This window comes from Misgurnus anguillicaudatus, chromosome 2, assembly GCF_027580225.2.
Source record: "Misgurnus anguillicaudatus chromosome 2, ASM2758022v2, whole genome shotgun sequence".
NCBI lineage: Eukaryota > Metazoa > Chordata > Actinopteri > Cypriniformes > Cobitidae > Misgurnus > Misgurnus anguillicaudatus.
Window position 1 is genome coordinate 42,173,380 of NC_073338.2, and position 19,914 is coordinate 42,193,293.

General features: G+C 37.9%; 2 protein-coding genes across 4 annotated transcripts; both read right to left on the reverse strand.

The window, feature by feature from the left end:
- Positions 1 to 534: 534 nt before the first annotated feature.
- Positions 535 to 8,479, reverse strand: LOC129442950 (E3 ubiquitin/ISG15 ligase TRIM25-like). 3 transcript variants are annotated; one of them, XM_073855888.1, is made up of 6 exons: positions 7,416 to 8,479; positions 7,191 to 7,286; positions 6,769 to 7,002; positions 6,500 to 6,656; positions 5,936 to 5,974; positions 535 to 1,258 (listed from the first exon to the last, which is right to left on the reverse strand). In XM_073855888.1, the coding sequence occupies exons 1-6, from the start codon at positions 8,151 to 8,153 to the stop codon at positions 741 to 743; spliced, it is 1,782 nt and encodes a 593-aa protein (XP_073711989.1). In that variant the 5' UTR covers positions 8,154 to 8,479; the 3' UTR covers positions 535 to 740. The 3 variants fall into 3 exon arrangements, with proteins under 3 accessions (XP_073711989.1, XP_073711987.1, XP_073712000.1); XM_073855886.1 differs by lacking the exon at positions 535 to 1,258 and adding an exon at positions 1,688 to 4,283 and having other exon boundaries at positions 7,416 to 8,476; XM_073855899.1 differs by lacking the exons at positions 535 to 1,258; positions 5,936 to 5,974 and adding an exon at positions 1,688 to 4,283 and having other exon boundaries at positions 7,416 to 8,477.
- Positions 8,480 to 10,589: 2,110 nt separating this feature from the next.
- On the reverse strand, positions 10,590 to 18,738 carry LOC129443411 (E3 ubiquitin/ISG15 ligase TRIM25-like). The gene is made up of 6 exons (XM_073855949.1): positions 17,933 to 18,738; positions 17,724 to 17,810; positions 17,290 to 17,514; positions 17,029 to 17,185; positions 16,914 to 16,952; positions 10,590 to 12,318 (listed from the first exon to the last, which is right to left on the reverse strand). The coding sequence occupies exons 1-6, from the start codon at positions 18,512 to 18,514 to the stop codon at positions 11,792 to 11,794; spliced, it is 1,617 nt and encodes a 538-aa protein (XP_073712050.1). The 5' UTR covers positions 18,515 to 18,738; the 3' UTR covers positions 10,590 to 11,791.
- Between the last annotated feature and the right edge of the window lie 1,176 nt (positions 18,739 to 19,914).

Consider the following 19,914-nt stretch of genomic DNA (forward strand, 5'->3'; position numbering starts at 1 on the left):
TAGAAATATATTTTTTATATAAAAACCTAACACATTTTTTATTGTTAGTCAAACAAAAAGATGTGAGCAGTCAGTGTGTCAACCTCAATCAGGAAATGTGAAAAAGTAGGAATTGAGCCCATACATTTTTGCTTATGGATAAAAAATTTGCCAAACAAAATAATGCTGTGCAAGTTTATACAAACCAAACTTGTTCGAAAACCTGTCACTTTTATATATTATGTGTTTATTATTATATGATAATATGTCTGTCCAATTAACGTGATATCTGATTAAAAAAAAAACAGAAGAATTCAAAGAAAAGACAGGTTTTAAATTGAAGATAAATCATATTTTATTTTAAATGTACACACCAGTACCAAAACATTTTACAGTGAACACAAAAATGATTTACTTATTTTATGTGATAATACATGTTTTCTAATACTTCCACAATAAACTGGTGGCTTAGACTTGAACTGTTGAACTTGTTGATCGTCTAACTAGCTGAGGCCACCAAATTTAAAAATAAAAAATCATAATACAGTAAAAATTGTCAGCCGGACAGACCTTTAGGTGTTAGTGATTAAAGTGAAAAAAGTATTAAAAAAAGCAAGAAATAGGAGCCTGCAAAATGCATAAATGTACATGGTAAGACTTTCTCTCCAGAAAGGTTTAGCAGTGAATGTATATAACATGTAGTATTACTACTTTATGGCTGAGCTCATTTTTTATTTTATTTAATTTGTATGTATTTTATATTATCGTAGGTCCCACAGTTTCACTGATCCATTAAAAACCCAAAACCCAGGATAGAGAGGTTGAGTGAATGTGGTGTTGACTCTGTGGATGAGGGTCATTGTGTCAGAGACGCTGTAGAAGGACAGAGATCCTGCACTGTGATCCACATACACTCCTATTCTAGAAGATCTGAACACTACTGGGAGTTCAGTTTTATTGTTATTGTGCCAGAATGAACAACTGGATTTACAACAGTACAATCTCCAGGACTGATCATTACGTCCAAACAAACAGTTGTTACCTTTCCTGCTGATGCTCTTATATGATACCGATACGCATACATTTCCTTTCCACTCGACCTCCCAGTAACAGCATCCACTCACACTCTCTCTACACAACACCTGAGGATCTCGCTCAAATCTGTCTTGATGATTTGGATATGGCTGGACTTTGCGAGTGTAAGTAATCACTCTGTTTCCCTTAGACAGAGAGAGAAGTTTATTTGCCGTGTTCCGATCTGCAGTGACCGGACGATAATCTGATGGAGACAAGTCATATAATGCTTATGTAAATCATTAATATTTCAGTAAAACTTAATTTAGCCTTAATTTACAGTATGTGTGGACAGTACTTATGTCAAGAGGGAATCACAGATTACATCATTTGGAGAAAAAAACATCTCCAAAATCTGATATTACATCTGATGATACTTACTGTGTGTAAATGTGAATGTATAAAAACATTAATTTTTAAAGTCTTGCAATGAGTCTGTTACAGCGCTGTTGAGGATTTTTGGTCCACTCATCTTTGCAGAATTGTTGTAATTCAGCCACATTGGATGGTTTTCAAGCATGAACCGCCTTTTTAAGATCAATAGGATTGAGGTCAAGACTTTGACTAGGCCACTCCAAAGTTTCATTTTGTTTTTCTTCAGCCATTCAGAAGTGGACTTGTTGGTGTGTTTTGGACATTGTCCTGATGCAGAACCCAAGTTTACTTTAGCTTGAGGTCACGAACAGATGGACGGACATTGTCCTTCAAGATTTTTTGTTAGACAGCTGAATTCATGGTTCATGTCATGAAGTCATGAACTCTGACCTTAACTGAGGCAATTGAGGCCTGCAGTTTTTTGGATGTTGTGGTGGGGTCTTTTGTGACCTCTTGCATGAGTTGTCCTTGCGCCTTTGGTGGTAATTTTGGTCAGCCGGCCACTCAGTTCACTACTGTTCCATGTTTTCGGCATTTGGGGATAATGGCTCTTACTGTGGTTCGCTGGAGTCCCAAACTTTAGAAATTGCTTCATAACCTTTTCCAGACTGATAATTACTTTCTTTATCATTTGTTCCTGAATTCTTTGGATCTCAACATAATGTGTAGCTTTTGAGGATCTTTTGGTCTACTTCACTTTGTCAGGCAGGTCCTATTTAAAGGCGGAGTCCACGATGTTTGAAAAACGCTTTGGAAAAGGAGACGGGCCGACTACCAAAACACACTTATAGCCAATCAGCAGTAAAGAGCGTGTCTACTAACCGACATCCTTGCCGGGTTGCGTATGTGTGGGGCGGGTCTATCAATAGAAGGTCCAGATTTTATTGGGGTAAGGGCGTGTTTAGGTGATTTCAAATATCAACATTGGCTTTCAAACATCATGGACTCCGCCTTTAAGTGATTTCTTGATTGCGAACAGGTGTGGCTAGAGTAACTGAACTCAGGTGTGATTAACCACAGTTAAGTTATGTTTTAACAGGGGGGCAGGTAGTTAAAAATAGTTTAATACACAAATTAATGAGACTCATTTCCCATGTTTATTCAATTTATTGAGTAAAACAACATAAAATACAATATCTTTGCTGTAAAAAACAACATTATTCAATTATATTAGGCCTGCATGTGGGAGTATGTTTACAATTGATATTATTCAATAAACTAAATTAATTGTTTTTTTTTTGTTGTTGTTTTTGCTGACTGACATATTTGTAGTTTGAGTAAATTTTTCTTGCAAAACGTATGAAACCTAGCAAACGAGGTGACAAAACCAAACCAATGCAATCAGGCTTGGTCAGTACCATGAAGCTGAACATTTACTTTCTGCTTTGATCCTAAAGCTTAGATGTCGGCACCGAACAACCAATCGCGCTCAACATGGATAATGATGGATATAGTTCTGTATATTTGAAGAGTTTCGTTGCAAAACGAGACAAATCCATTTTTTACATTTTTGTCAAAACATGTTTATAATTATGTTATCATGTTAATTTTTGTTTTATGGTGCTACTTAGCTGTATTTTTTAAGTTATGAATCAAACTTAAAAAATCAAAACAAACCAACTGCAGTTGAATTGATATTAATTGGAATGCACAACCAAAAAACGAGATTTCTGAATAATTAAAAAAAAAACGGATTTATCTCGTTCTGCAACAAAACTCTTCATTTCTTAATAATCATTTCTCAAGGATTTTGTGCAAATATTAGGTATGCAAAAACGTAATGCAAAAAAAAGTATTATAATGTTTCTGCTCCTGTTAAAGCAAGAGACAACTATTGAAGAAGGTTTGCTGATTGATGATACATTTTAAACAAATTGGCAGCTGTGGTTGCCAGAAAAGTGGTTCTGTTTAGCAGAAGCTGTCTATCACCTGTATAGTGGTTTTCGGTTAATTTTAAGCTGTGATCATAATTATGCTAATGAAATACAAAACACCGAAGTTGTCTACGTGCAAGTATTTTTACAGCTGTTTTCTGGCAATCACATCTTCATTTTACTATCAAAACAAGGGGTTCTTAACAGTTTAGAGAATATACAAACTTTTACTGTAATGCATAAACAGTTTTTCACTGTTTTAAACCGTATTTTTACAGAACTTTTCTGGCAACCACAGCTGACAGTTTTTTGTATTAAAACTATGGATTTTTTGTATATTACTGTATTAAACCACAGGGCTGCGAAATGCTTTATTCTGGTTGAGAAATGTTTCAGACACTTTCACAGTTGTTGATTTAAAATTAACTTGTTTTAACAATATCAATTGTATGATCTATTTTGTTACATTACACAGTTTCACTGATTTACTAATAACCACAAACCCAGGATAGAGAGGTTTAGTGAATGTGGTGTTGACTCTGTGGATGAGGGTCATTGTGTCAGAGACGCTGTAGAAGGACAGAGATCCTGCACTGTGATCCACATACACTCCTATTCTAGATGATCCAGAGATTCCAGAGAGTTTTTTACTAACGCTATTGTGCCAGAATGTGTATCCGTCGTCAGAGCAGCACAAACTCCAGGACTGATCATTAAATCCAAACAAACACTCATAACCCCCTCCCTTCCTGCTGATGCTCTTATATGACACTGATATTCGCACATTTCCACTCCATTCAACCTCCCAGTAACAGCGTTCACTCATACTCTCATTACACAACACCTGATGGTATTTATTAAATCTGTCGGGATGATCAGGATACTGCTGGACTCTGCCAGTATTAGTAATCACTCTGTTCCCATCAGACAGACAGAGATGTTTATGTGCTGTGTTTGGATCTGCAGTGAAGTGATGGCAATCTGATGGAGACAAAAGACATAATATATATGTAAATCAAAGAATCGGAATTGTTTTAGTCTTAGGTTTTATGAACAGTAAGAAAAAAAAGATAATTTATAGTTTCATCAGACTAATGCACGTTGTGTCGCTGTTATGCATCTGGACAGAACTTAACTTCCGGTCTCTGTTTGTTTAATTGTCTGGCTAGTGGCTAAACTGAACTTTGGGGGAAAAATAACGTTTTGGTTTAAAACAGTTTTCTTTAATCGGGGAAAGCCCATAAACGGCGTAAGCAAAAAATTATCTGCACAAGTAGTTTTTTGCTCATTACCCCGATTTTGCATGGCATGTAAATACCTTAACCGGCTTTCTCACGGTTTTGTCCATGTGTGCATGTCTCTGCGTGTAAAAGATAAATGTCACACGGGGAAGCAAGCGCAAAGTAACGCGTAAAAATCTCTGCACGATAAAAGCTCATGTTATATTTACAGGTTCTGCAGACACAAGAAGTAATACAACAGTACAGCTTAAGGCAGATATGCCGTAGGCTTTTTGAATGACTATTATGTACTATAGGTGACGTCACTGCCTGTGAGAAACCTGACAAATCTCCAAGTCCCATGTAAACGCAGTTGTCTGCATGGCCGGTTTATTGATTTGCATGTAAACGCATGAAATGTTTTCTATAATAAGCAGATTTTTGATAGTTATCTGCTTATTCTGTGCATGTAAACGCACTCATTGTATACAATATAGTACACATTTGTAGTACAGTGTAGTTTTTGATATACGCTTTAGCTATGATTTGAACTAAGGTAATCTACATTTTACTTGTTATTAGAAATAAACCACTCTAAAAGGCTTCTGTTGTTATTGATTCTTTGCGAAAGTTTAACGGAAGTTACGTTTGTTTGTTTCATGAAAGCAGTTTGTTTATGTTGTTACTGCTGAAACCATCTATAAAAAAAGACAGTCCTGTGTGTGTAAATGTGTTTGTAATAATGTAAGTAATATATCATTTCTTAATGTGTCACTGTCCCTTAGTTGAACAACCAAATACATTTCATTAAATTTATTACACGACACTCTAAAATGCTTGATTCTGATTGGCCAATTGCGACATTCCAAGTTATGATTTGCAGCATCCGGGTTACTGTGTGTTATTAGTTTTGACCGATTGTTATCTGGGAATAATTACTGCTCTAAACTAATAACACTTAGTAACCCCGAAGCTGCAAATCATTTTGACAAGTAAAGTTTAATATTACACAAAAATGTAATTTAAATATGTCTTTTAATAACATATGACATTATATTCACAAATGACTAAACCAAATAGTGTGTTTGTGACATTTGAACCTCTTGTCTTATGTTAAAACTGAAAGTAAACGAATTCTCATCGCGGAATCTCTGCATTCATTAAAAATTAGCAAATAAAATATTTTAAATCAATATTTAATGTTCCTTACCTTACTTATGAGGTAAATAACTGTCTAATAAGTGGGATAATGAACAGGCAGCTGGTTGTTGTCACTTCGGGTTCTGATCACACTGTCTGGGCTTATTTTTGCAATAACAACCATCTGCCTATACATTATTTCTTACTTATATATTCATTATAAAATGCCATTATTAATATGTCTATCTTTGTGTGTTGTTTGTTAAGACTCACATTGTAGGAACTGCTCCCTGGTCTTGGGTTCAGGGGTAACTGTATTAAAAGTTATAAAATCATGTAAAAAATAAATTAATTGACTTATTAAAAAATTAAAAACCCATTCCCCTAATAAACATTAAGTAAGCACACCCCGTGATAACTTAAAAATATTTGGTTATGTACACATTACATTTTTGACTTTTTGAACAAATAAAAGTTATTAAAACACAAAATGTGTTAGTCACTGACTTTCTTTAAGTTGTCAAATTGGTCTAGGATCGAAATACATTTTTTGAGTGCTCAATTTTTTTTTTTTTTGGCAACAAGAAACATAAATAAGTACAGTGAAACTACAATTCTTAAGTTGTGATTGCTTAAACAGCAGATAGTTCAAGTTAGTAAAAAATAATGTTTAAATAACTTAAAAGGTGAAAAAAATTGAAGTACAATTTTCTTTAATATATTAAGTTTAAGCTCCTTAATATTTTAATTACATTGAGCATCACAGTTTACAGTGTATAGTAATTTTTTTGTATTTCTACAAAATATTTCATTATCATCACATAATATGTGCTTTACCTCTGTCAATTATCATTTCTGTCTTTTTGAAGAAATGCTCCAAGTTCTCTCTCAGATGAGACACAGATTTTACTACATCATCAATAAAGAGGAGAGAATTGACAGTGATGTTGAGTGAGTCTAATGATTCAGGAGGAACAGAGAGAGACTGAAAACTCTACACAAACACAAAGACAAACAACACAAACATTTAATAGAATATATAACAACAGTAAAACATGCTCTTCACTTTCTAAAGACTTCTGTCTTGTTCTACAGATCTCTGTTACCTGGATGAAATGGATGTGATCATCTGTGTGTGAAAGCTGCTCCAGCTCAGCGTCTCTCCTCCTCAGATCATCAATCTCCTGCTCCAGTCGCTTCAAGAGTCCTTCAGCTCGACTCACTGCAGTCTTTTCCTGATCTCTGATCAGCTGTGTCACCTCAGATCGTCTTCTCTCAATGGTTTGGATCAGTTGAGTAAAGATCCTCTCAGTGTCGTCCACTGCTGTCTGTGCAGAGCGCTGTTAGGACACACAGAGAGAGAAGCATTAGAATCAGCAGCATTCACTCAGCTCTTACTGGTACATCACACAGTCTGTTACACACAGTGAACTTCAGTCAAAGTCATCCAGCACTGAACTCCTCACTGACTGAGTCTGAAACAGATCTGAAACAGCAGACAGCAGTTGTTCTTCTCATCAAAACTCACCTTATGAGTCTCCACAGCATCTCTCAGCTCCTGAAGCTTCTTCTGACTCTCCTGGATTCTCTGCTGGTATTTTCTCTGTGTCTCCTTTAGTTCTTTCTGTTAGATGTGGAAATAATGATACACCAGATAAACTGTGCATGTAGCTATAGTGTGATCATGAAGAAACATTTATTATAAAGCAGAATTGATCACATTAACAAACTACTTAATGCTTTCAGTTCTCACCTGTTTCTCAGTCCTCTCTGCTGCAGCTGATACAGTCTTATGGTCATTGTGTTCATCCACCATACACAGATAACATATACAGAGCTGATCAGTACGACAATAAATCTCAAGCATTTTATCATGTTGAGGGCAGATCATCTGCTGAAGTCGTCCAGTGGCATCTATCAGGTTGTGCTTCTTCCCTTTGAAGAAATTCTCATGTTGTTCAAGATGATTTTGACAGTAAGAGTTCAGACACACCATACAGGACTTGACAGCTTTGTGTTTTTTCTCAGTACAGACGTCACACTCCACATCTCCGGGTTCAGCATAACAGTGATCAGGACGAGCAGTTTGTAGTTTAGTCTTCTTTAGTATCTCCACCACTTCAGCCAGCATGGTGTTTTTACCTAAAACAGGTCTTGTAGTGAAGGTCTGTCTGCACTGAGGGCAGCTGTAGTCTCTCTTCTGATCATCCTGATCCCAGCAGTCTGTAATACAGCTCATACAGTAACTGTGTCCACAGTTAATAGTCACAGGATCCTTCAGTAGATCCAGACAGATTGAACAGATGAACTGATCCTGAGCCAAAGAAACACTCGCTTCTGCCATTTTAAAAAAGAAGAAACATACAAAAACCTGACAACGATTTTGTTTCAGTTTTCCTGAACTCGAGAACTTCCTGGTTCTGGTTATGAAATGTGTGCAAACAGGAGTTCCAGTCATATAATAAAGACGTCCACTAGATGTCAGTCTCATAAAGAAAGTCACAGAGACAGTGGCTGCGTCCAAAACCACCTCCTTAATGAGCGCTAAAAGAGTAGGCCAATGTACATATGCGTCAGTCAAGCAATGATGAATTAATGCAATTCTTTTATTTTATTTACTTAAAACAGGAAACATGAATAAAGATGAATAAATGAATGAATAAACCATCACAATGAAGGAAATCATGGTGTCTGTAGAATGACAAGTGGCAAGGGAAAAATATTTTTTTAATAACAGTATCTTTACAATAAGACATGCAGGAGTTCAACATGCAATGTACAAACTTCAACACCGCAGCACCAACTCGCACATGCTTATAATTTTAGTCTGCTCAGATTTAAAGCTACAGAACACTTCATTTTCTTCATCCTCCTTCTTTAACCCTTGTGTTTTTTGAGGGAATTTGAGGGTTCAGTCTCAAGTTCACTTCACGAGCACGGCCCAACACTTTCCTTAGGTTTAAATCGTGTTCCTGCTCACCGTTACCTACTACGATGATGTCATCGACTATGACCATGCACGGGTAGCCAGGTTTAAATCTGTTCCATAGCGCGCTGAAAGACTTCGCTGGCCGAATTAATGCCAAAGGGCATCCTAAGAAATCTGAATTTTCCAAATGGTGTACTGAACGTGGATTTTTGATCCAGCGAAATCTGCCAAAAGGAGCTTTTTGCACCAAGCATCGAGAATACTGTGGAGTTTGGCATCTGCGCTGCCACTTCTTCCACTGTGCACATGGGGTGATGCGGACGTTTTAGGAACTTGTTTAGGTCCCTTGGGTCAATGCACAGTCTAAGAGTTTTTTTGTGAGTTGCCACCATAGATGACACCCAATCGGTTGTCTCATATACAGAAGTGATTACACCCATAGCAACCATTCTTTCCAACTCTGCTTTTACCTTGTGTTGCATTGCTGCAGGAATTTTTCGTGCTAGATGGACGACAGGTTGAGCTTCTTTGTTCAGTTTCATGCAGTACATTACAGGAAGCTTTCCTATTTCATCTCGGAAAAGATCTGCATATTCTTTGTTAAGCTGCTGGATGAAACTTGGGTTTTCTTTTACACTGACCTGGTTGACTGCATTATTGAGAGAAATAAGGCCCACCCGAAGACAGTCTCCTCTCCACCATACACAACAAGCTTCACATGGCTTGAGACCCGAAGGTTTTCATCTTGCTTTACCTGTGAAAAATGTCTGCAGAGACATGATGTTACATAAAAGCTTCTGTGTCAATCTTCAGTTGAAGAGGCTTTTTTCATTGGTTTGCACTGTGCAAGATATTGCAGTTTTCTTTAACTGTTTTCAGTCAATTTGATGATTTACAGCAACTCCAAAGACTCTTCGCTGCTATTTGAAGCTTTGGTAACATCAATTTAATTTACAGTCTTTTTTGATATTGTATGCACTGAATTTTCACTGATTTGCATTGGTGCTTCCCAATTGCTGAAATTATGAATTTGTTGGGACGCAAACTTATCTAATCTGTGTTTGGGAGTACAAAACAGTTTTGAACACTGTCCACATTTGTCAAGTTGTGCTTTGGTCCAGCTAGCATGTGCTGGTCAGTCAGTTAATGAATTTGGCATATTTTAATGGCTTTTTTCAACGTTAGCTCATTACCATGCAACTCATTCCATCATTAAGTATCCCACACACAACTCGAACTCTTGTCAATTCTTGTCAAGTTTTGTAGGTCACGTACATATGCCTCGATTGTTTCTTCTTGCTTTTGGTCTCTTGAATTAAATTTGTGTCTTTCCATCGTTATATTTGTTTGTGGGCTGCAAAGTTCACGAAACTTGCGTTTTAGACTTTCCGGGTTTTTTTGTGATTCAGCTGGAGTAATTATTGGTTTTCTCCCTCACCTGTATACGCAGTGGGTGCATAGACGAATGTTCGCTCGCACTTAATGGCTTCCGAGCTTGCCAGATTTAGCAGTATGAATGCTTTCGTGCAAGGCTCTTTCTCAGAGTGTGCAGCAGCAATGAATATTTAAAATTCCTGCTGAAACACACGCCAATTTTCACTAATATTACCATCAAATACAAAAGGATCAGGTCTGCGGAACTCTTCAGCCATGACTTCTTACCAGAGAAAGACCATTATCAAGCAACTGCACAGAAATAAAAAATCAGAAAGACTTGACAGCTTTGTGTTTTCTCTCAGTAGAGATGTCACGCATCACATCTCCAGGTTCAGCATAACAGTGATCAAGATGAGCAGCTTGTAGTTTAGTCTTCTTCAGCTTTAGCATTGTGTTTTTATCTAAAACAAGTCTTGGAGTGAAGATCTCTTTGCACTATGGTTTGCACTGAGGGCAGCTGTAGTCTCTCTAATGGTCATCTTGATCCCAGTTAAATCAAGTATTAAAAAACATAGACAAGAATGAATAAGACTCAGCTCCCATGATAATTTAGTTTATTGATAAAAACAACATAAAACAATTATTTTGCTGTAATAAACAGCATTATTCATTGTACTACTTGCTGTAGTATTTTTACTACTGATATTGCTCCAAAACTTAATTATTGTTTATCTCGTATCTAACATTGTAAACACTGAAATATTTACAGGACCAGGACTCAGAAAAACAACATGCCAGAAGCTATTAAAGCAGGAGCCTGCACTGCACCATGATGTTAATTCAACAATCTCAGTGTTACATCATTTGTTTCAAGTTGACAAAACCAAACCAATGCGAACAGGCTTTGTCAGTACCATGATGAGACTGATCATCAACTTTCTTTAAAAGTTTGCTGATTGATGGAAATTGTGTTAACGCACAAGTGAAATAAATATAGTACATTAATGTGATATAAACTGTATCTCTAAAAACGTTTTCTCTGCAAAGATCTCTTCTAACAATATGAAGATTAAGTAACCAGTTCTTTGGTGTTATATGTAGGAAACACAAACTTACCATGATCTCACTATATTAACTGTAGTTTAACCGTTAGATTTTTATAGTAAAACTATGTTAATATAAATTGCTTAATCAATACCAAAAACAGCATGCTTATTCACTATTATTAAACCATGGTAATTCTCCTAAAACAGGATAAGGATAAAGCTATCACAACATACACTGTAGATTCGTTGCGTCACTCTCATGCGTCAATTTGGTTTAATCTCTGATCTAGAAAAACATAACCTGCTCTGGAGCTGTGTGGTGTAAGATACTATGGTGATTAACACCACCTAAAACTCATCTACTTTCATTGGTACCCAAAACCCAGGGTTGGCACAAACTAATCCTTACCTGCCTAGCCAACTGAACTAGCTTTATAGTACAGGCCCCCAAAATCCCTAACCACCACATGGTATAATTTAGTTCACTTTAAGCTTAGTCACTATGATTTTATAAATACATTTTTGCTAATAAATGTATGCTTTGAGTTATTGACTGTAATCCAGAGAAACTTCCATCAATCCTTCATATGAAAACTAAACACATACACAGTGTGATATTATTTGTGTTGTTTCTGTCACTGATGACTCTCTATATTCCTTCTGCTATGTCTTACACTCTACAATCTTATATCTAATAAGATTTAAACTCCAATATATGTTGTCTATTTAACATTAACTTCTGTTATAACAATATTAACTGTAGAATCTCTGTATAATCTATTTTGTTATATTACACAGTTTCACTGATTTACTAATAACCACAAACCCAGGATAGAGAGGTTTAGTGAATGTGGTGTTGACTCTGTGTATGAGGGTTATTGTGCTAGTGATGCTGTAGAAAGAAAGAGTTCCTGCACTGTGATCCACATACACTCCTATTCTAGATGATTTCGACAATACAGGGAGTTTGTTACTAACTTTATTGTGCCAAAATGTATATTCGACGTCAGAGCACCACAAACACCAGGACTGATCATTAAATCCAAACAAACACTCATGACTCTCTCCCTTCCTGCTGATGCTCTTATATGACACTGATATTCGCACATTTCCACTCCACTCAACCTCCCAGTAACAGCGTCCACTCACACTCTCATTACACAACACCTGAAGGTATTTATCAAATCTGTCTGGATGATCAGGATACTGCTGGACTGTGTCAGTAACTGTAATCACTCTGTTCCCATCAGACAGACAGAGCCGTTTATGTGCTGTGTTTGGATCTGCAGTGATGTGATGAGAATCTGATGGAGAGAAATCATAAATCTATATGTAAGTCAGAGACTCTGAATTTTGATTAGAGCCTTGGGTAACATGAACTATATCATTTATAGAATAAATCTTACAGCATCTGATTATCTTATAGTTTTACAGACATGTATAAATATGTTTGAGAATGTGTTGGTAATATATTACTTGTGAATGTGTCTCTGTCCCTTAGTTGCACAGCAAAATATGTTTCGATAAATACATTGACATTGCATTTTGTCAAAAATATTATTAATGAATTCAGGTCCAGCGATTCAAATACATTCAAGTGTACAAAACGTTAAGAAATATACAAAATAAATAAATTAATAACAGAAAAAAATGGTTTTAATGGTTTACATGTAAGATTGGAATCTTAATTAATTAACTCCTTTGGTCTAATAGTGATATATAGCACATGTATTCTCTGTTTATTTGTAATTATTGAGTTCCCTTTCAGTCGGTCACTACAACGTCACGCCGTGACCGACGAATTGGGAGCGCGCTTCGCGGGACCAATCTACTTCAAGAAGCTACTAAAGCACCAATGAAATTGGCATGCAGGTAATAGGTGTGTTCGAGATCATCCGGCGCTGCGCAGACCGATCGGCGGCTGACTTGAAGCAGTGCATTCCGGTTAGTAATTTTGTCAGACTTCAGCTGGCGCTGCAGGCACGTGACTGTGTCATATGGTTTTTAAGTACCGCGAGAGGGTTTCGAGAGTAGCCGCTAGCTCAGCCGGTGCAGCTTCTCCAGAACGGCTGCACGGAGTTGTGATGACGACACAGCTTTACGTGATTGGTCACCTCACTGATGACAACGATCACGTGCGTTTCAAGTTTTATCCAACCTTTAGTCCAATAATAAACATTATGAATTCATGTTTAAAAACATGAAAAACTCTTTAATATGCTTAAATATGTTATATTGTGTCGTGTAATAAAATAAAAATTGAAATACCAAACTCTATTGGTATTTTAATAATATAGGCTTGTTTCCCGTTATTTTCGGGTATACAGTATAAGCAGCAATTAAAATAGTCGATATAAAATGTTTCTGGTTGCAACTTTTTATTAAAAGGTTTGTTTTTATCAAATTCACCATCTAATTCACTTCATTCGCGATTAAAAACAAGGAAACACGACGCACACGTCACTACGGCAAGCAGCAGGTGTCCGGCTTGACGGCTCCGTCTTCAGTTCCTCCCTCGATTGCAAGCGGCAAACCTCGCCGATCGGTCTGCGCAGCGCCGGATGATCTCGAACACACCTATTTGCATTTGCTGGCGCCGCGTAAACAAGTGTTTAACGAGAGTCAGGTCAGGTGCAATATCAAAGCAGCTTTTTTCGCTTCGAAAGCCGGCAGTGATCTGCTAAGAAAGCAGCCGTGAAGCTCTGGAAGGATGACCTAGTGTTCATTTCGAGGCGGTTTCCTATCGGGTTCTCTTCTCAAATAAGTGAGAACACAGAAGGTCGGCTCGTGTGTTTGGCGCCTCCGTTTGGTGCTACACTATAGAGGAACTATTTTGGTTCATCTCTTTAACGCTGCTGCATGACCTAAGCTCGGAGCTCCGTGGAGTTTATCGTCTAAATCCTCTTTTCCTACAATCTTGTTCCTATTTATATAATATAACTTATTTGTTTATCTCTAGAATACATTCTTGACATTATTGAATAGTATTACTAAGCGAAATGATTTATTACCAGTAAACACCCAGTGTTAGCATATAGCCTGCTAACATATAGCCTGCTTGCTTACTGTCTGTTTACCGTCTGTTTACTGTAAATCTGCCTTCCTTGTCGATCGAAAGGCGAATTTATCCGATACATGTTTTTTAGACCTGTCCTTACCAGAGTGGGAAGCTGTGGAGGAACTGCTGCCCCGCCTTCACAGATCTATCGTGTGGCACAGCGACCGAGTCCCCCATGCGATGCAGCTTCACGGATCACGTTCGAGTGAAGGGAGACACCATCACCCAGCATGATAGCGGTAAGACTCCTCTTATTACTGTAACCTGCTTTTCATGCCACATGTATAGTTTAGCCCTCCCCTTAAGTTTTCTAAGATTGTTATTCACGCCAGCACGAATGACACCAGACTCCACCAGTCGGAGATCACCAAAAATAATTTTAAAGAGGTGTGTGAAATTGAAAAAACAATGTCAGACAATGTCATATGCTCTAGTCCCCTCCCCGCCTAACGGGGGGATGAAACTTACAGTAGATTAGTGTCACTTCATGGCTGGATGTCAAAGTGGTGTCCTCAGCATAACATAGGGTTTATAGACAATTGTAAGCATTTCTGGGGGAGACCTGACCTGCTAAAGAGAGATGGCCTCCATCCGTCCCGGGAAGGAAGTGCTATACTCTCTAGAAATCTGACCGATATTCTTACTTGTGATGTTGTCTGACTATCTAGGGCCCAGGTCAGGAAACAGACCGACCAGCTTAACCGTCTGTCTGTCAGCTGCCTTGACATGTCAAAAAAACATTTATCCCAGCACATAGAGTTTACTTTACAAAAGTATCGCTATCACTTTGTTGTAAATGAGGAAGAATCATCCCTGGTTAAATACGGCATACCGCAGGGATCAGTATTAGGCCCTATCCTATTCTCTTTATATGTTAACTCTAGGAGACATTATCAGGAATATCGACTTACAACGTAAGTTTTCACTGCTATGCAGGTGATACCCAGCTTTACATCTCCTCACATCCTAGCAAAACCCACCAGTTTTCTAAGCTAACAGACTGTATTAGCGATATTAGTGACTGGATGGCACATAAGTTCCTTATGCTAAACTCCAATAAGACAGAGATACTTATTATTGAACCGAATCGTTCCAAACAAAATATGTCAGGTTACAAAATGGAACATAGATGGCTGCACCATGGTGCCATCTTCCACAGTTAAGAACCTAGGTGTGATGTTTGACAGCAATTTATCCTTCAATAGTCATATCTCCAATGTCTGCCGCACAGCTTTCTTCTATCTTAGAAATATCTAAAAAATACACCATATGCTGTCTGCATCAGATGCAGAGAAGCTCATCCACGCTTTTATGACCTCTAGAATAGACTATTGTAACTCGTTACTCAGGGGATGTCACGCAAATCAGGTAAATTTGGTTCAAAATGCTGCAGCAAGAATGCTTACTCGAACTAAGAAGTACGAACACATAAGCCCACTTCTGGCATGTTTACACTGGCTACCAGTTAAATATTGCATACGTTTTAAAATATTACTAATCACCTATAAAGCCGTATTCTAGAGAATTACTATCAGAATACAATCCATCACGTACACTACGGTCGCAAAATTCTAGTCTCTTAATTATCCCTAGAATATCAAGTGTCTAAAGGTGGTAGAACCTTTTCCAACTTAGCCCCTAAGCTCTGGAATAATTTGCCATCTGATGTCCGAGAATCAGACACAGTCGATCACTTTAAGTCTAAACTTTTTTCTTTAACAAAGCATTCACATAGTTTGTATAGATAATATACTTATCTTGCAATAGTTAGCTTGTACTGAACAAAGTATTCACATAACTCGTCTGGGTAATTTACTAATTCCGCAATATTTTGCCACCTGTCTGGAACCGAGCAGATATTAAACCACAACACTGTGTGACACTTACATAACATGCAAATGGCCCCTACCATAATAGGATTTTGTTTCTCTTTCCCTGTCTCGTCCTCAATCCCGAGGACAATGACACTAACAGATCCAGTTTTGGCTGCCGTTGATCAACACGCCACTGATCTACTGGCCGTCTTTCAAACGTGATGCCTGCCAAACGACCACCGGCTGAACCCGTCTAATCTTCGTATGCGTTTACATATATTTATATAAATATATATATATATATTTATATCTTCCAAGGGTTTTTTTCCTCCTAGGACTTTTCCCATTGGGTTTTTCTCCTAGGGGGTTTTTCCACCCCTGGAAGTCAGCCTTTTCGGCTTAATGTAGCACCCCCTTGTATACGTTACATATTACTACGCTCGCTTGTTCAGTTTAATCTTAGCTGCTGTATTTTGCTACTTATGTTGTCTATCGATTTTTCTGTGTTTCCCCTGCTTCTATTAATGTAAAGCTGCTTTGAAACAATTACTAATTGTGAAAAGCGCTATATAAATAAAATTGAATTGAATTGCGGCATTATGGAACGCTGTAAGTGACAAAACATTACAAAAAAGGTTTGGGACTCCACCTCCTCGACAACTGATGTTGCGGAGCATTGGCTGTCAGCCTCTCACTAGTTGCATTCTCTGAAAAGGTATTGCAGCTGCCTATCTTTAAATACTCGCGGGGCAGCGCCAGCAGATGCAAATACCTGAATGCCAAGTTCATTGCCACTTTAGTAGCTTCTTGAAGTAAATTGGTCCCACGAAAGCGCGTTCCCATTTCATCGGTCGCGCCGTGACATTCAGTTCCCATCATTTAGGGAACGAGGGATACATCTGTATCCGAGACGTTTCATTATGGGGGTTAATTTAAATTAGGCAAATCATCATTATCACTGCTTATATATTTATTAGCATTATGAAATATGTGTATTATTTAAATGTATTTTTTTGTTAATACTCACATTGTAAGAACTGCATCCTGGTCTTGGGTTCAGGGGAAACTGTATTAAAAGTTATAAAATCATTCTTTGTATTTCTACAAAATATTTCATTGTTATCCGAAGATATGTGCTTTACCTCTGTCAGATATTTTTTCTATCTCTTTGCTGAAATCCTCCAGTTTCTCTCTCAGATAAGAAACAGATTTTCCTGCATCATCAATAGAGAGGAGAGAACTGACAGTGATGTTGAGTGAGTCTGTAGTTCCAGGAGGAACAGAGAGAGACTGGAAACTCTACACAAACACAAAGACAAACAACACAAACATTTCATAGAAACTACAATCTCTTTAAAACATGCTCTTCACTTCCTAAACACAACTGTCCCGTTTTTGTTTACCTGGAGGAAATAGATGTGATCATCTGTATGTAAAAGCTCAGCATCTCTCCTCCTCAAATCATCAATCTCCTGCTCCAGTCGCTTCAAGAGTCCTTCAGCTCGACTCACTGCAGCCTTTTCCTGATCTCTGATCAGATGTGTCACCTCAGATCGTCTTCTCTCAATGGATCGGATCAGTTGAGTAAAGATCCTCTCAGTGTCGTCCACTGCTGTCTGTGCAGAGCGCTGTTAGGACACACAGAGAGAGGAGCATTAGAATCAGCAGCATTCATTCAGCTCTTACTGGTACATCACACAGTCTGTTACACACAGTCAACTTCAGTGAAAGTCATCCAGCACTGAACTCCTCACTGACTTATTGGATGAGAGTCCTAACTGAGTCTGAAACAGATCTGAAACAGCAGACAGCAGTTGTTCTTCTGATCAAAACTCACCTTATGAGTCTCCACAGCATCTCTCAGCTCCTGAAGCTTCTTCTGACTCTCCTGGATTCTCTCCTGGTATTGTTTCTGCAGCTGTTTCTGTTGGATGATAAATCAGATTAACTTTACATGTAGCTATAGTGTGATTTATCAAAATAACTTGTTGAAAAAAAAATTTAATAGAGCAGAACTGATCACATTAACAAACATTGAGCTCTCACCTGTTTCTCAGTCCTCTCTGCTGCAGCTGATACAGTCTCGTGGTTTTTGTGCTCATCCACCATACACAGATAACATATACAGAGCTGATCAGTTTTACAGTAAATCTCAAGGGCTTTATCATGTTGTGGGCAGATCATCTGCTGAAGTCGTCCAGTGGCATCTATCAGGTTGTGCTTCTTGCCTTTGAATAAATTCTCATGTTGTTCAAGATGATTTTGACAGTAAGAGTTCAGACACACCAGACAGGACTTGACAGCTTTGTGTTTTCTCTCAGTACAGACGTCACACTCCACATCTCCAGGTTCAGCATAACAGTGATCAGGACGAGCAGCTTGTAGTTTAGTCTTCTTCAGTTTCTCCACCACTTCAGCCAGCATGGTGTTTTTACCTAAAACAGGTCTTGTAGTGAAGGTCTGTCTGCACTGAGGACAGCTGTAGTCTCTCTTCTGATCCCAGCAGTCTGTAATACAGCTCATACAGTAACTGTGTCCACAGGGAATGGCCACTGGATCCTTCAGTAGATCCAGACAGATTGAACAGCTGAACTGATCCTGAGCCAAAGAAACACTCGCTTCTGCCATTTTAGAAAACAAAAATCTGACAGTGAAGTTTCAGTTTTCCTGAACTCAAGAACTTCCTGGTTGTGTTTATGAAACGTATGCAAATGGGAGTCCTAGGGTGGATCCGAATTCGAAGGCTAATGACATCACCACGCCGCAACAAGGACTGTCCTCCTTCAAAAAAGTCTCCTTCAGAAACCTCCATGCAGGGCTGCATTCCACTCTAAATTTTTATGCCCTTCCCTTGCAAATTCCACACAAAGGCAGGGGCGTTGTAAAGACAAGAAGAAAGATAAGAATAAAGTGACAATTTATTGAGTAAAACAACACAAATACAATGTTTTTGCTGCATTGAACAATATTATTCATTTTTTCTGTACTGCCTGCTGTAGTGCATTTACTATTAATTTATTTCCTATGCCCCATGAGTAACTTTTGGTATGACATCAACAATGCTTTATCTGTATTGTCTTTTGTCATTCATTTACAGCAAGATGTGGAATCAAAGTCTGCCAGAGTGTAACGGGTTGCTTTAAATGAAGCGTGTGAGACATGAATCCATGTGCAAAAGGTGTTTATAAGTAAAATCCCATAAAGGGCCAGCAACCAAATCCAGACAGGGTAAATCCAGTACACGTAATCCAAATAACAGGCGAGAAGTCAAGGCAGGCGGCAAACAGGCAATAAATCCAATAAAACAGGCGTGGGTCAAATAACAGGCAGATACAGGATACAGGATACAGGATACAGGATAACAGATAATGTACACAGGTAACAGGCTGGGCTTACGATAAGTAATATACAGCAGGGAACAGGTGTACAGGAAGTGACTTAAATACAAAAACAAACAGGAAGTGTGAAGCGTGACATGGCATGATGAGTTTCAAAATAAAAGTCCGAACAGAGCAGAGAATCAAAATACAAATAACAAAAATACACAAAATACAGAAAAATACATTACAAAACCTTACACAGAGCCTATAAAGACATGCCATCCACAACCTTTAAAAAAGAATGGGATTACAATTTTAAAAAGTTGCTGCTTATAACCTACAGTATATTTATCTATGTTTGCTCGTGAGCTATTTAAAGATATGGAAAAGGATTTTGTGTTTTTCAAAGAGAAAGTCAATGGCTGAATGTGCTGGACCGCGTGCTGTGCCATCAGGTGGACATTACATCTGACAAACATTACATCAAAGCCCCTGTGCAACAGCTGCAAAATCTTTACCTTTTATACCCACCAACTTTTTGCTGATACGAAGATAAGGCTGTGATATTTCTGCAGACTTTGAACAAGTAGCCTATATAGGTTGACAAATGTAGTCCACAGGAATACAATTAAAATATTTGTAATAATTATATCATGAGAGTAAAACATAAAGATTAACTTTGTAAATTATTTTTACGGTCTAATTTTT